The sequence below is a fragment of the Culex pipiens genome, chromosome 3 (assembly GCF_016801865.2).
Source record: "Culex pipiens pallens isolate TS chromosome 3, TS_CPP_V2, whole genome shotgun sequence".
Classification (NCBI taxonomy): Eukaryota; Metazoa; Arthropoda; class Insecta; order Diptera; family Culicidae; genus Culex; species Culex pipiens.
Window position 1 is genome coordinate 160,462,108 of NC_068939.1, and position 14,838 is coordinate 160,476,945.

General features: G+C 34.7%; 1 protein-coding gene across 1 annotated transcript; it reads right to left on the minus strand.

Annotated features, from left to right (window-relative positions):
* Positions 1-2,020: 2,020 nt before the first annotated feature.
* On the minus strand, positions 2,021-3,490 carry LOC120413687 (uncharacterized). The gene is made up of 4 exons (XM_039574615.2): positions 2,933-3,490; positions 2,514-2,865; positions 2,353-2,451; positions 2,021-2,298 (listed from the first exon to the last, which is right to left on the minus strand). Exons 1-4 carry the CDS (start codon positions 3,442-3,444, stop codon positions 2,092-2,094), a joined length of 1,170 nt encoding a protein of 389 aa, XP_039430549.1. The 5' UTR covers positions 3,445-3,490; the 3' UTR covers positions 2,021-2,091.
* Positions 3,491-14,838: the final 11,348 nt, after the last annotated feature.

The window sequence follows — 14,838 nt, forward strand, 5'->3', positions numbered from 1 at the left end:
TTTTGTTCGTTTCAGTCATTTTGGTCAAAACTGCCTTTTTGGATGATTTGGTAATTTTGATTGATTGATTTGTTTTGTTCGTTAAAGTCTTGTTTGCCATTTGGGTCGATTTTTTTATTTTTCTGTCGTTTTGATAGGTTTAGACGTTTTAGCCATTTTGGTCGATTTCTTCAATTTGGTCGTTTTGGAGATTTTGGTCGATTTCTTTATTCTGGTCATTTTGGATATTTATTTCGATTGGTCATTTTGGTCGATTTGATAAAAATGTGTAATTTTGGTTTTAGCTATGTCGGTCATTTTGCCATTTTGGTCGTTTTGGATATTTTGGTCATTTGGTAATTGGGAAAAAAACACTCCGTATTGTGGTTTGGTTGAGCGTTTTAGCAGAATGCATTACTATGAATACAAAGAGACGAGTTGTTCCTTTTAATTCCGCTATATATTTTTAATTATCTTGACAGATACGTATTTCGTCCACTACTTACAGACTTTATCAGTGTTCTGTTCCCGACTCGAATATATAGCGGAACTAAAAGGAACAACTCGTCTCTTTGTATTCATAGCAAACTCCAGATATCTTTAATCTCCCCTTGATACAATTTTAAATGTTTGTTAATTTACCAAAATTCAAAGTATGTTTACATGGCAGCTGCGAGTTTGTTTGCATCAGATCTGCTATCTTTTTCTAGCAAAAGCTTTATTGTCATGTGAATTCTAGCATGTTTTTTTGACTGGCCGTTCGATATGTTAGCCGACATACTTCGCAGTGACGAGGACGTGGAGTGACGAGTGTGACGAGGAGTTTGTAATTTTTGAGTTAAATGATATTTTTCACTGGGCCTAGTTCGCCTTATGAACTATTCGATTTTATGTTTTGAAAATGTCATTTAATTAGACAAAATTATCATTCTTCCTGATGAACTTCTCAAAGATGTTTAAAGATGTTAGCAAGTTACCCAGAGAAAAACGCAAAGCAAATTTGTCTTACCTATAAAGTTACGTGTTAAGATTTTGTGAAGAAGGGACCTTACGCTACCAAACATTCAATATTACGCCCTTTTAAAATGTTTGTCTTGATTTGAAAATTCCAAAAATATTTTTTTCGAAAAGATCGGAAAATTTCACAATTGTTTCATATATTAACATTGAAAATCGGACCATTAGTTGCTGAGATATTGACGATAGAAAATGGTGGGTTGTTTGGGTGAAACTTAGAAAACATCAATTTTCCTGTTTTTAAACCTTTGCATTGCAATATCTCAGCAACTAAAGGTCGTATCAACATAGTCCGAATAAGCAAAATATAGAGTATTTTCTCAGCTTTTCAAAAATATTTTTTTCAAAACTGGGCAAACATGTGCACTAATTTAAAAAAATGAAAAACTGCGACTATTTTCAAAAAAGTCACTTAAATATGGCTATAACTTGAAAACGGTGCACTTTATCAAAATTTTAGTAAAGTACTTTTTGATTGCAAATTTGATTTTACATCGAAAAATGAAGTTGAAAAATTTTTACGACCAAAATTTCGATTTTTTGAAAAAATCAGTATTGATTAAAAAATTCATTACTCGGTCAGTGATTTTTTGCACAACCTGGAAATTTCTGAAAAGTTGGCATTTTATGTCTTCTAAAACATATCAAAAAATAAAAAAAATTAAAAATAGTGTTTTTTTGTAAATCAAGTTTTAGTGATAAAAAGTTAAATAAAAAAATCACCAAATTTTTTTTTACCGTGTATTATTTTTTCCAGTGTAGTCCGTATCCATACCTACAACTTTGCCGAAGACACCAAATCGATCAAAAAATTCCTTCAAAAGATACAGATTTTTGAATTTTCATACATCATTTTTGTATGGACAGCTGCCGAATTTGTATGAAAAATTATATGGACAAACTAATGATGCAAAATGGCTTCTTTGGGCATACCGAAGGCACCAAAAAAGTTTCAGCCGGATTAAAAAATACAAAAATTAAAATTGAAGAAAAAAGACCGATTTCGTAGAGAATTGCTCAACTTTAATCAACTCTGTGAGATAAATTGTGTAGTGCTGTAAAACATGCAATCGTCATCATTAGATTAGTCTCTTTTTAAAAGCTGTTCTTCAGTATCAAATAGTACGAGTACGACGCCTGGAACACCACTCCGAGCCGGTTCACGTCGACGTAGTAGAACTTGGCCGCCGTTATGCCCGTGGGACGCTGACCACGTTGGATCATTCTGAGGAAAACCTTTTGCACCCAAATGGGTTCCTTGTACCAGGGATAGTAGAACAGGGCATCCACCACGCTCGTTGCCTGGGTAGAAATTGAAGTGTAATAAATTGAGAGCAATGCTACGAAGAAATGTACCTTTTCAATCAGCATTGTTCCGTTGAAGCAGTAGACAATCATCTCGCCTACCAGAACCATGAACAGCTGCACCACAGTTGCAACATTTGGCCCAAAGTTCTGGAAATAGTCGTTTAGAATTAATTGTTTTAAAATCATAAAAAATAACATCGTGTTATTACAGTTGTTATGTAGAACATCATGAGGCACGAAATCAACATACAACTTAGAATTTGGTTGATCATAACGAAGCAAACGGTCTCTTCCAGATGTTCAACGTACTCCAGAGCCAAATTGTGCAGCTTTATGATCTCTCGCAATTCGTCGTGGCGTTCCTGGTCCGATTTGATGAGTTCCAGCACCGTAACACGTTTAGCAACCAAGTCAAACAGCTTAGCCCCGTACTGGATGACGACCACGATGACGATCATTTTGATGGAGCTTTGATAGGCCGATGCACTAATGGGGCAAATCATACTCAAGATGTAGATCATGTAATGATGAACATTACGCTCGATGTCGAGTCCAAAAAATCTGTGTAAATGAAGTAAGAGTAGTGAGTAAAACACTTATTTTCATCGATATTATAATCAGCTCGTACTTCACGTAGATGATCAACATGAAGTCGCTTCTTTCTTCTTCAGCCACAAATATCACCTTGTAGAACGTTGAAATCACCGGGAAAACACAGAAAAACGCGAGCATCCCAAAGAGATAGGCCGCGTACACCCTCGCAAATAGTTCCACCTTCCTGTTGAACTGCCCAATCTCTTCCCTCAACGAATCTGGCCACTTTCGCTGCAGAGTCTGGTCCAACACCTCAACCAACCGTTCGAACGACTTTCGCCGAGAGGCGAAAATGCCGATCGAAATCATCACCTCAATCAGGAAAATCAACTCCGCACTGTTCCGAATGAACGATTCGAACCCGTCCTGGCCGGAGCCGAAGATGATCTTCGGTCCAACCAGCAGCACTAGCTCCACCAGGACCAGCAGATAGTAGCGGAAGATTTGGCGCCGATCGGGACCCCAGAGGCCAATCAGCCGCAGGGCGTGCAGCCCGAACGTCAGGAACTGCTGGTTCGGTGGGAGCGATCTCTTCAGGAAGTGCATCCTGCCGCGACTGTGGCGGTTGGTTGGGTTGGGCGAGATTTATGAAGGTGGAGGCGGTGGTTCTGAGGTGGTGTTTTTGTTGAAAATGTTTGTTTGCTTTCGTCACAGATCATCAATTAAATTTTAAATTTATTTTTATCAATTTCTTCAAATAAATTTTGACTGCGAATTAAAATTATTTTATTTAATTTTAGCTATCAAACAAAATCGGGGATAATTGTATAACATATTAAGAAATCGAGTTCCGCCTGCACTTTTTGAAATACTATTTTATTTGCTGTTAACCACCATATCAAATTTAATTTATAATTTTATTTCATCTATTTTTGACTGATTGGTGAATCTGTTGTTAGGATATGTGTGTCGATTTGGAGATATTTGAGAAAATTGAATTTTTTAAACCTCAGACAAAATTAAAAAAAAGCGAAATCGTAATGTCAGCTAATAGAAATTCGTCTTTTTTTCTCAAAATTTATTTAGTTTATTTTTTTTGCCATCAATAAATTTTGTATCAAGGGTTTCATTTTGTTTCTTGAACTTCTGCTTACTTTTTCGGTAACTTTCCTGTACACAAATTTAACAAAATAACACTTTTTGCGTTATTTCTAATCATATTTTAAAGTACCGTGAAATTGCCGTGAAATTCCAATGATTTGTAAATGGCATGCCACGAAGTTTATTTTTTTGGCCGTTAATATATAACTACGGTCATCAGGGGTGACATTGGGTTTCGGGGGTGAGATTGAGTAATACATATTTCTTCATTTTTGTATGACCGAATCTCACTACCAGACCCAATGTCACACCTGATGACCGTGGCCCTAATGATGGGGTTCACTGAAATTCTTCTCGGAAAACGGTGCATTTTTTTCTATAAACCTAAAAAAAAATGTAAAAAGAATTTAATCAACTTGAAACAATGTTATTTTGTCAGTACTAAGATATTTTTAAAAACAATCCAATATTTCGCGAAGCCAAAGTGTAACGGTGATTTTAGAGTTAAACAATTTACACGATTTCGCGGAACGCGTGAAAACCATGCAACTTGATTCTTCCGGTGAAAGTTCATAATTTTTTTCATTTCCTTTATCCGTCGCATTTGTTAAACATTTGATCCATTATTTTGTGCAGTATTTTTTTCAAGAAAACATATTTTCTTATTGTAAGCCTGATTAACTAAATAATTATTCAAAGAGTGTAAAAATTAGCATACAATATCATTACTGTTATGTTTTTGAAAATGTTAACAAAAAATCTAACGTTGATAAAAATATTTTTTTTTCATTATTTTTCCGTTTTGCTCTATTTCTTTTTAAATGTCAAAAACCGTTGAAATTTGACATTTTTGACACATTTAAAATGGTTAATAAGCGTTCGTTTTAGTTGTGTCAATAAAGTTTTAAGATGTTGATACCGGTTATGTTTTAGCTCCTTAATTATTTTTTTTTAAGGGGGGATCAAAAGTGATAGAAAATATAATGGTCTCAAGAGTAAAATACCCCTTAAAATGTTTTCGAAGAAAACTTAAGTTACATTGCGCAATTCAACTTGACAAGAGTGTTGTATGATTTCGCATTCAATGAATATCAAATAGTTACAAGTGAAGAAAATTTTTCATTTAATTTTTCGATTTTTTGCAAATATTTTGAAAAATTTGTAGGAACTCATTATTTTAATTCATCAATTTTACAATTTTACGTGACAATACAAAAAATATCTAGGTTTTAAAAATCATAGAATGCAAAACAAACAGAAATTATTCAAAATTTTATGCTCAAAATTAAATTCAAAGAACTGCTCATGTAAGCGTGTTTGAAAGAATGCAAAAACTCACAGAAATAAAACAAATGACTTACTTTAAAAAATCAAAGAATGCAAAAACTAACAGAAATTATTTAAAATTATTTGCTGAAAATTAAAATAACTGCTCATTTTTGGAAGAATGCAAAAACTCACAGAAAAAGATTTTTATTTGAAAATTTCATTGCAAAAAAAAAAAAGTTTTTGTATGAAAAATGCAAAAACTTATAAAATTAAAGTGCCAAAAATACAAAAAAAGATTTTTTTCAAAGACTGCAAAAACGCACTGACGACACTGACAAAAACATTAAATAAAATTTGTACTAGCCTAAATGGCTACAACTCAATATGAGCATAGGCTTCATCCATAAAGAACGTCATACTAAAATCAGCAAAAATTTACCCCCGTCCACCCTTTGCCACGCTATTCCTAAATTTATAACATGCAATGTCTCGCTTGATCAGACTCCCCTCCCCTCCTGAAATTTATGGATGACGCTATAAAACAATTAGGAAATACTCTAAGTATTTTTAATTTTGCATTAATGCACAAACCCTATGAATTTCTTTATGGTAGTCGTAGGGGACCATCCATACACCACGTGGACACTTTTTTGTAAATCTCGGACCCCCACCCCCCCCTCCTTTAGTGGGCAATTGTCCATACAAAAAAAAATAACATTTTTGTATGGAGCTTGAAAAATCGCCAATCTCAAGCTTACTCAAAATTTTTGATTTCGCTATACGGGTATAAAATGATCTGGATTTTTTCATACCTTTCGATAGCATTAAGAGCGAGTTTTTCACCAATGTGTTACAGGTCGTATCAAGGTGCTCCGATTTGGATGACTTTCAGCGTTTGTTTGTCTATACATGAGATGAACTCATGCCAAATATGAGCACTCTACGACAAATGGAAGTGGGGTAAAACGGGCATTGAAGTTTGAGGTCGAAAAAACATAAAAAATCTTAATATTGCTCGCATTTCCGTAAAACTTCATCAATTCCAACTCTCTTAGCTGCATTCGAAAGGACTTTTGGAGCACTTCAAAAAGTGTCATAGACATTCAGGATTGGTTTGACTTTTTCTCATAGCTTTTGCAAATTACTGTTAAAAATTGATTTTTTTAAAACCTTAATATCTTTTTGCAACAGCCTCCAACACCCATACTCCCATAGGTCAAAAGATAAGTAATTTCATTGACTATAAGCCTACGGTATTAACTTCTTGGCCAATCGCTGTTTTTCTCATAGTTTTTTGATTTTTCTATAACAAACATTTTACAACGTTAATTTTTGCCCTGTAGGCCGCCATAGCGGCACTTTTTGGTCTCAATTTTGTCATATTCGGAATCCTCGGACAATTTCACGTAAGTTAGAAGTATTGGAGTTGTAAATTTGATTGGAAAAATTGTCATTTAGAATGAATTAAAATATTTTTTAACAATTTGTTGGATTAGGGGTAAAACAGGTTTTCGCCTACTTGATACAGCATTTAACGTTTTGATCATAGGGCAAATAAAATCTATTTCTTTTTTTCAAAAATGTTTTATTTAATTATTTTTTAAACCAAAATTACAACTACAATACTTCTAACTTACGTGAAATTGTCCGAGGATTCCGAATATGACAAAAACTAACGTTGTAAATTGTTTGTTCTAGAAAAATCGAAAAACTATGAGAAAAACAGCAGTTGGCCAAAAAGTTAATACCGTAGGCTCCATGAAGTCCATGAAATTACCTATCTTTTGACCTATGGGAGTATGGGTGTTGGAGACTGTTGCAAAAAGATATTAAGGTTTTAAAAAAATCAATTTTTGACAGTAATTTGCAAAAGCTATGAGAAAAAGTCAAACCAATCCTGGATGTCTATGGCTCATTTTGAAGTGCTTCAAAAGACCTTTCGAATGCATCTAAGAGAGTTGGAATTGATGAAGTTTTACGGAAATGCGAGCAATAATAAGATTTTTCATGTTTTTTCGACCTCAAACTTCAAAGCCCGTTTTACCCCACTTCCCTTTGTCGTAGAGGGCTCATATTTGGCATGATTTCATCTCATGTATAGACAAATAAACGCTGAAAGCTTCATCAAAATCGGAGCACCTCGATACGACCTCTAGAACAAACCGAGCAATATTTACAAATACTGCCTCTTAATTTTTTTTGTGAAATAGTTCAAAATGGGTATCATATGATTGGGAATTTTTCATACATCTCGTTAGAACTTTTTTTAAACACTAAAAATTTTCACAAAACTACGTACTTTTGAAAAAAAAACCTCAAAAATCAGTTTTTATTATATGGGTATCATATAATCGGATTTTTGTTTGCAAAAACTAAAATTTTATAGTATTTTGTATGAAAAAATCCAGATTATTTGACACACATTGTATAAAAACTTGAATTTTGAAGTATTTTTTCGAAAACACGAAATTTTGTGAAAATTTTTACTATTTTTAATAATTTGTGTTATAACTTTCGAATTGTATGAAAAATCCCGATCATTCCGTACCCGTACACTGCTGTTCTACGCATAATTGTCCCATGTTGGAAAAAGAGCAACTGAGAAAAACGCGATTGAAATTTTTCGACCGTTTTTTGTGTTTCCACGCATAATTGTCCCGTGGGTCCCTATTCGCCCTATGTGTACCTAATTGCCCCAGTTAGCAGTTTATCACTCCTACTTGTGATCCTCCTGCTATACAATAGGTAAACACGACATAATGCTTCGTAAAACTATTGTTTCCGGGGAAGAAAATACTTGGTGGGACAATTATGCGTTGAAGTACCGTAAACTGGGGTGACTTTGATAGCCCGGGGTGACTTTGATAGGGTTTTCAAATGCCCGTCAAATTAATATCTCAACATTTTTGAGAATTTTGAGTATGTAAGCTTTAAGAGATAACTTATTTTAGAACATATATGCAAAAATGTGACTGTTACATTGGATGTATCGAAATTAATGGCCAAATCAAATGCCTATCAATGTCACCCCGGACTATCAAAGTCACCCCAGTTTACGGTACAACGATGGGACAAACAGACTTGGTGTTGTTTTCAATGAGTTTCCGAACAAAGTACTAGATTTTATGTGTTTTTCTGAAAGTATACGTCAAACTAAACTGAAAAATGTTAAAAAATCAGAATCGTCCAAAAATGACATGGGACAATTATGCGTAGAACGGCAGTACAGCAGATGCAATATTTTTTAGTATTTTTGCGAGAAACATTGCATTTTCAAAATACATTAAAAATACGTATTTTTCGAAAATTTTCATTTAATTATAATTGCAATAAATGGCTGACATCATCCCGATTCCAAAACACTATAATTTTTTGAAGTTTGGTTGATTTTTCATAGGATTATAGCCAATGTCTCCCATATAGCCAAAATCCCATAAGCTCTGTGCTTCAGTTATGCACTGGGCCGTGCTTAACCGAGGCAGCTGAACGAATCATAACCGGGGCAGTGCAAAACCGAGGCATGACTGTATCCATTATTTCGGAATAAAAATTGAACGAAAAGTACCATGCTTACCCAGCGGATGAGTTCCCCGATCGTTTTGCTGGAGACGCTTTGTGATTTCTGTTATATTTAGGTAGCAAAATTCATTTTTTTTTCGCAAATTTTACATAAAATAGAATCCAAAATAACCAACATTTAATCACCGTTTCACAATATTCCTTGAACCCACAAACTTGCATGTGCAACAAGTTTCTAACTGCGAAGAAAATCCTCCGTCAGTTGTCACATATCAGTGCACTACAAGTACTCATCATCCTTTCACGAGCAGCTGGGAATGTTTTCACAAAACTCTTGCCATCACACAACCCTGCTGCATTATGCACGTCAGCATGCAAACAGCAATTAAATGCACATCAAATTCAGTGGAAACCCTGCCGGGCGGACACGTCCTTTCGCAACGTGACTCAACTGAAAGCTTATCTTCCACGGGGTAGATGAAAAATCTTCAACTTAAACAAAGGAAAATCTCATTAGACACGGCTTAAAAGTTTGAGGAACGCAATAAAACACCAAATTGAATCACCTGGAGAGATAAATTGTGTCCTCTTCCCCCAGGGGGTCCATTTCCCGTGGTTTATCTTCGGCACAGCAAGCCTCCTAATTTAATGCTAACCATCTCGTGAAACTTTTCCAAAGCCCATCCGAATGTTAGATCATTTTAAAAAATGAATCTCCTCGTCACAAAAACCGCACCGCCAAAAATAACACCAGCGCCGAGGGGCGTCCAAATGGACGCGCCAAAAAACAGAAACTTTTATTATTGGATTCGACATAACGAGAGAGAGATAGACAGACACTGGCCGCTCTTCCTACAACAAGAAACAAAAAAAAAAGCTCCCCAAAGCCAAAACGCAGCAAAATCCAAAAGTTCAACAGCGAAATCCTCGAGACAGGAGAAATCATAAATTTAACAAAAAAAGTGCCGAGGGGTGACCACACCAGCAGGAGTGGGGAAGGAAAGAGAGAGAGAGAGAGAGCAAACGAAGAAATCCGATTTGATTTGCATAATTTTTTGCCTTTGTGCTGGCGGATTTTCTTTGCGCCGTGTCGTGGAGCTTTTTTGTGTGTCTTCTTTGCTTTTCGTAAGGCTGTGTGCGCGTGTTAAGGATAACTCCCCCGCGAACGGGATGAAAAGTGGTGTATCGTTTTTTTATTCGATTGTGTCGCCGGAAGGAAGGCTTTGCTGCACCGCTGAGATCGGATTTTGGTGGGTGATGCAGTGAAAAATTGCCTTTTTTTAATTTGACATTAACGCAATTTGCAGGAAAAAAAAATCTGATGTTGACCAATGAGTATGTTTACGTATGTTTGCATTTTTTACCTAGGATTTCTTCAACAAATCGGCAAAAATCTACAAAATAGTTTTTGCTTTTTTAAATTTGTTGACCTTTTGACCCTTAGTTGCTGAGATATTGCCATACGAAGATTTAAAAACAGAGAAGTTGATGTTTTATGAGTCTTACCCAAACAACCATTTTCTAATGTCGATATCTCAGCAACTAATGGTCCGATTTTCAATGTTAAAATATGAAACATTTGTGAAATTATTCAATCTTTTCGAAACAATATTTCCAATTTTTAAAATCAAGACTTACATTTCAAAAGGGTGAAATATTGAATGGTTGACAGATTAAGAAAAAAGCCATCTAAAATTAATAAAGCAGAAACCACGTAAATGCATTCTAAGGATAAAGAAATGTCCAAATCTTTTCTTTTTGATCACGGATGATTGTTATTGTCATACAGACTTAAAGACATATGGCCTATTAGGGTGTAATATGGTTGTATGGAAAAAAATAAAGTTGTCCAAATTTGGCTAGCACAGCAACTTTTTGGTTCCTTATAGGGTCCTTAACAACTCCCCAAAGTTTGGTAACGATTGGTTTAGTCCTCACTTTGCGCAAAGCAATTCAATTTTCCATACAAATTTGTATGGGAAAAATCATTTTTTTGAATTTTGATATTTATAAAATCCACGTTTCACGCTATATCAAAACCGGATTCATATTCGGATGCTCTGGAATGTGCTCTACAACTTTCCCGAAGAGAGTATGGTGCTAACTTGCTCCTATAAAAAGATACAGCGTCCTCAAAACTCGTCTAAAACGTGATTTTCGATCATAAAACACGTTTTAGACGAGTTTTGAACACGCTATATCTTTTTATAGGAGCAAGTTAGCACCATACTCTCTTGGGGAAACTTGTAGAGCACATTCCGGAGCATCCGAATATGAATCCGGTTTTAGTATAGCGTGAAACTTGGATTTTTTAAATATCAAAATTCAAAAAAAATGATTTTTCCCATACAAATTTGTATGGAAAATTGAATCGCTTTGCGCAAAGTGAGGACTAAACCAATCGTTCCCAAACTTTGGGGAGTTGTTTAGGACCCCAAAAGGAACTAAAATAATGCTGTGCTGGAAAATCGATTTTGATATTACACCCTAATGGCCTATTAGGGTGTAATATGGTTGTATGGAAAAAAATAAAGTTGTCCAAATTTGGCTAGCACAGCAACTTTTTGGTTCCTTATAGGGTCCTTAACAACTCCCCAAAGTTTGGTAACGATTGGTTTAGTCCTCACTTTGCGCAAAGCAATTCAATTTTCCATACAAATTTGTATGGGAAAAATCATTTTTTTGAATTTTGATATTTATAAAATCCACGTTTCACGCTATATCAAAACCGGATTCATATTCGGATGCTCTGGAATGTGCTCTACAACTTTCCCGAAGAGAGTATGGTGCTAACTTGCTCCTATAAAAAGATACAGCGTCCTCAAAACTCGTCTAAAACGTGATTTTCGATCATAAAACACGTTTTAGACGAGTTTTGAACACGCTATATCTTTTTATAGGAGCAAGTTAGCACCATACTCTCTTGGGGAAACTTGTAGAGCACATTCCGGAGCATCCGAATATGAATCCGGTTTTAGTATAGCGTGAAACTTGGATTTTTTAAATATCAAAATTCAAAAAAATGATTTTTCCCATACAAATTTGTATGGAAAATTGAATCGCTTTGCGCAAAGTGAGGACTAAACCAATCGTTCCCAAACTTTGGGGAGTTGTTTAGGACCCCAAAAGGAACTAAAATAATGCTGTGCTGGAAAATCGATTTTGATTTTTTTTTTTTTTTTTTTTAATTTATATTTATTCAGTTTTTCTTTTCCATGTACATTCATTCAGTTAAAATATTATTGAGTGTCCAATCACAATCGATGACTTTTCACCTCAATTTTAAATACTAGCAACTTTCATTTATTCATGAAATATTGGAGCTTTCGCTATTCAGTGATTTCAAATGTAGGAGGTCCTACATGTACAAAAGGGAAAAGGGATACCTTAAAACTAACTTATAAACTATATAAAGAGCGGATCAATGCAGCTGAAGACTGCAATGATTTTTGTCGAAATGCATCAATTATCTTATTGGACATAACATCCAAAGTGTCAACTTCGGCTAATTGATGAAGTTCACTGGTGCTGAACCAGGGAGGAAGTTTCAGAATCATTTTCAGAATTTTGTTCTGAATCCTCTGAAGTTTTTTCTTCCTGGTTAAGCAACAGCTTGTCCAGATCGGCACAGCATAAAGCATGGCAGGTCTGAAAATTTGTTTATAAATTAACAGTTTATTCTTGAGACAAAGTCTAGAATTCCTGTTTATAAGTGGATACAAACATTTAATATATTTGTTACATTTAACCTGGATACTTTCAATGTGATCCTTGTAAGTAAGGTTTTTGTCAAAAGCAAGTCCAAGATATTTCACTTTATCCTCCCACTTTAAATTTACCTCATTCATCTTTATAATGTGATGACTTTTTGGTTTAAGAAAATCAGCCCTTGGTTTGTGAGGGAAAATAATAAGTTGAGTTTTTGCAGCATTTGGAGTAATTTTCCATTCTTTCAAATAAGAATTGAAAATATCCAAGCTTTTTTGTAATCTTCTTGTGATGACACGAAGGCTTCTACCTTTGGCGGAGATGCTTGTATCATCAGCAAAAAGTGATTTCTGACATCCTGGGGGCAAATCAGGCAAGTCAGAAGTAAAAATATTGTATAAAATTGGACCCAAAATGCTTCCTTGAGGGACGCCAGCACGTACAGGTAGTTGATCAGATTTGCTGTTCTGATAACATACCTGTAGAGTACGATCCGTCAAATAATTTTGAATAATTTTCACGATATAAATCGGAAAATTAAACCTTTTCAATTTCGCAATCAAACCTTTATGCCAAACACTGTCAAATGCTTTTTCTATGTCTAGAAGAGCAGCGCCAGTAGAATAGCCCTCAGATTTGTTGCTTCGAATTAAATTTGAAACTCTCAACAACTGATGAGTAGTTGAATGCCCAAGGCGAAATCCAAACTGCTCATCAGCGAAAATTGAATTTTCATTAATGTGCGTCATCATTCTATTAAGAATTATTCTTTCGAATAATTTACTAATAGATGAAAGCAAACTAATGGGCCGATAGCTTGAAGCTTCGGCAGGATTTTTGTCCGGTTTCAAAATCGGAACTACTTTGGCATTTTTCCAACTACTGGGAAAATATGCCAAATCAAAACATTTGTTGCAAATTTTGACCAAGCTACTTAAAGTTGCTTCAGGTAATTTTTTAATTAAAATGTAAAAAATGCCATCCTCACCAGGGGCTTTCATATTTTTAAATTTTTTGATAATAGATTTTATTTCATTCAGATCCGTATTAAAAACTTCATCTGATGAAAACTCTTGTTCAACAATACTCTGAAATTCTATTGAAATTTGATCTTCAATAGGACTCAAAACATTTAAGTTGAAATTATGGGCACTCTCAAACTGCTGAGCAAGTTTTTGAGCTTTCTCCCCATTAGTTAATAGAATATTATCACCATCTTTTAAAGAAGGGATTGGTTTTTGAGGTTTCTTAAGAACCTTTGAAAGTTTCCAAAAAGGTTTGGAATAAGGTTTAATTTGTTCGACATCTCTTGCGAACTTTTCATTTCGCAGGAGAGTGAATCTGTGGTCAATAACCTTTTGCAAATCTTTTTGAATTCGCTTCAGAGCAGGATCACGAGAACGTTGATACTGTCTTCGGCGAACATTTTTCAGACGAATCAGAAGCTGAAGATCGTCATCAATAATGGGAGAATCAAATTTGACTTGGACTTTAGGAATAGCAATATTCCTAGCATCCAAAATTGCATTAGTTAAAGATTCCAAGGCTGAATCAATATCAGCTTTGGTTTCTAAAACAAAATCATGATTTAAATTATTCTCAATATGATGCTGATACCTGTCCCAATTAGCTTTGTGATAATTAAACACAGAACTATTGGGTCTGGTAACTGCTTCATGAGAAAGTGAAAAAGTTACTGGAAGATGATCAGAATCAAAATCAGCATGAGTCACTAAAGGACCACAATACTGACTTTGATTTGTCAAAACCAAATCAATTGTTGATGGATTTCTAACAGAAGAAAAGCAAGTTGGCCCATTCGGGTATAAAACCGAATAAAGACCAGAAGTGCAATCTCTGAATAGAATTTTACCATTGGAATTTACTTTTGAATTATTCCAAGATTGGTGTTTGGCATTAAAATCACCGATGATCAAAAATCGAGATCTATGCCGAGTAAGTTTATTCAAATCCCCTTTGAAATAATTTTTATTTTCCCCAGTGCATTGGAAAGGCAAATATGCAGCTGCAATCATAATTTTCCCAAAAGAAGTTTCAAGTTCAATGCCCAAACTTTCAATAACTTTTAACTTAAAGTCACGTAAAGTGCTATAAGTCATACTACGGTGGATAACTATTGCAACTCCACCGCCATTTCGATTCATTCTGTTATTGGTTATAACTTTATAATCTGGATCACTTTTCAAATAAGTGCCAGTTTTTAAAAATGTTTCGGTTATAACAGCAACATGCATGTTATGAACTCGTAAAAAGTTGAAAAATTCATTTTCTTTCGCTTTTAAAGAGCGAGCATTAAAATTCATAATATTGATGGAATTACTTAGATCCATGATTAAACTTCAGGGTAAGAACAACATCATTCGCAAATTTTAATCCAATCTG

Coding starts and splice junctions, on each gene's coding strand:
- LOC120413687 (XM_039574615.2), bottom strand. CDS start 3,444: ATGCACTTCCTGAAGAGATCGCTCCCACCGAACCAGCAGTTCCTGACG. Junction 2,866..2,932: donor ATGTTGATCATCTACGTGAA/GTACGAGCTGAT, acceptor TCATTTACACAG/ATTTTTTGGACTCGACATCG. Junction 2,299..2,352: donor GAACAATGCTGATTGAAAAG/GTACATTTCTTC, acceptor ATTTCTACCCAG/GCAACGAGCGTGGTGGATGC.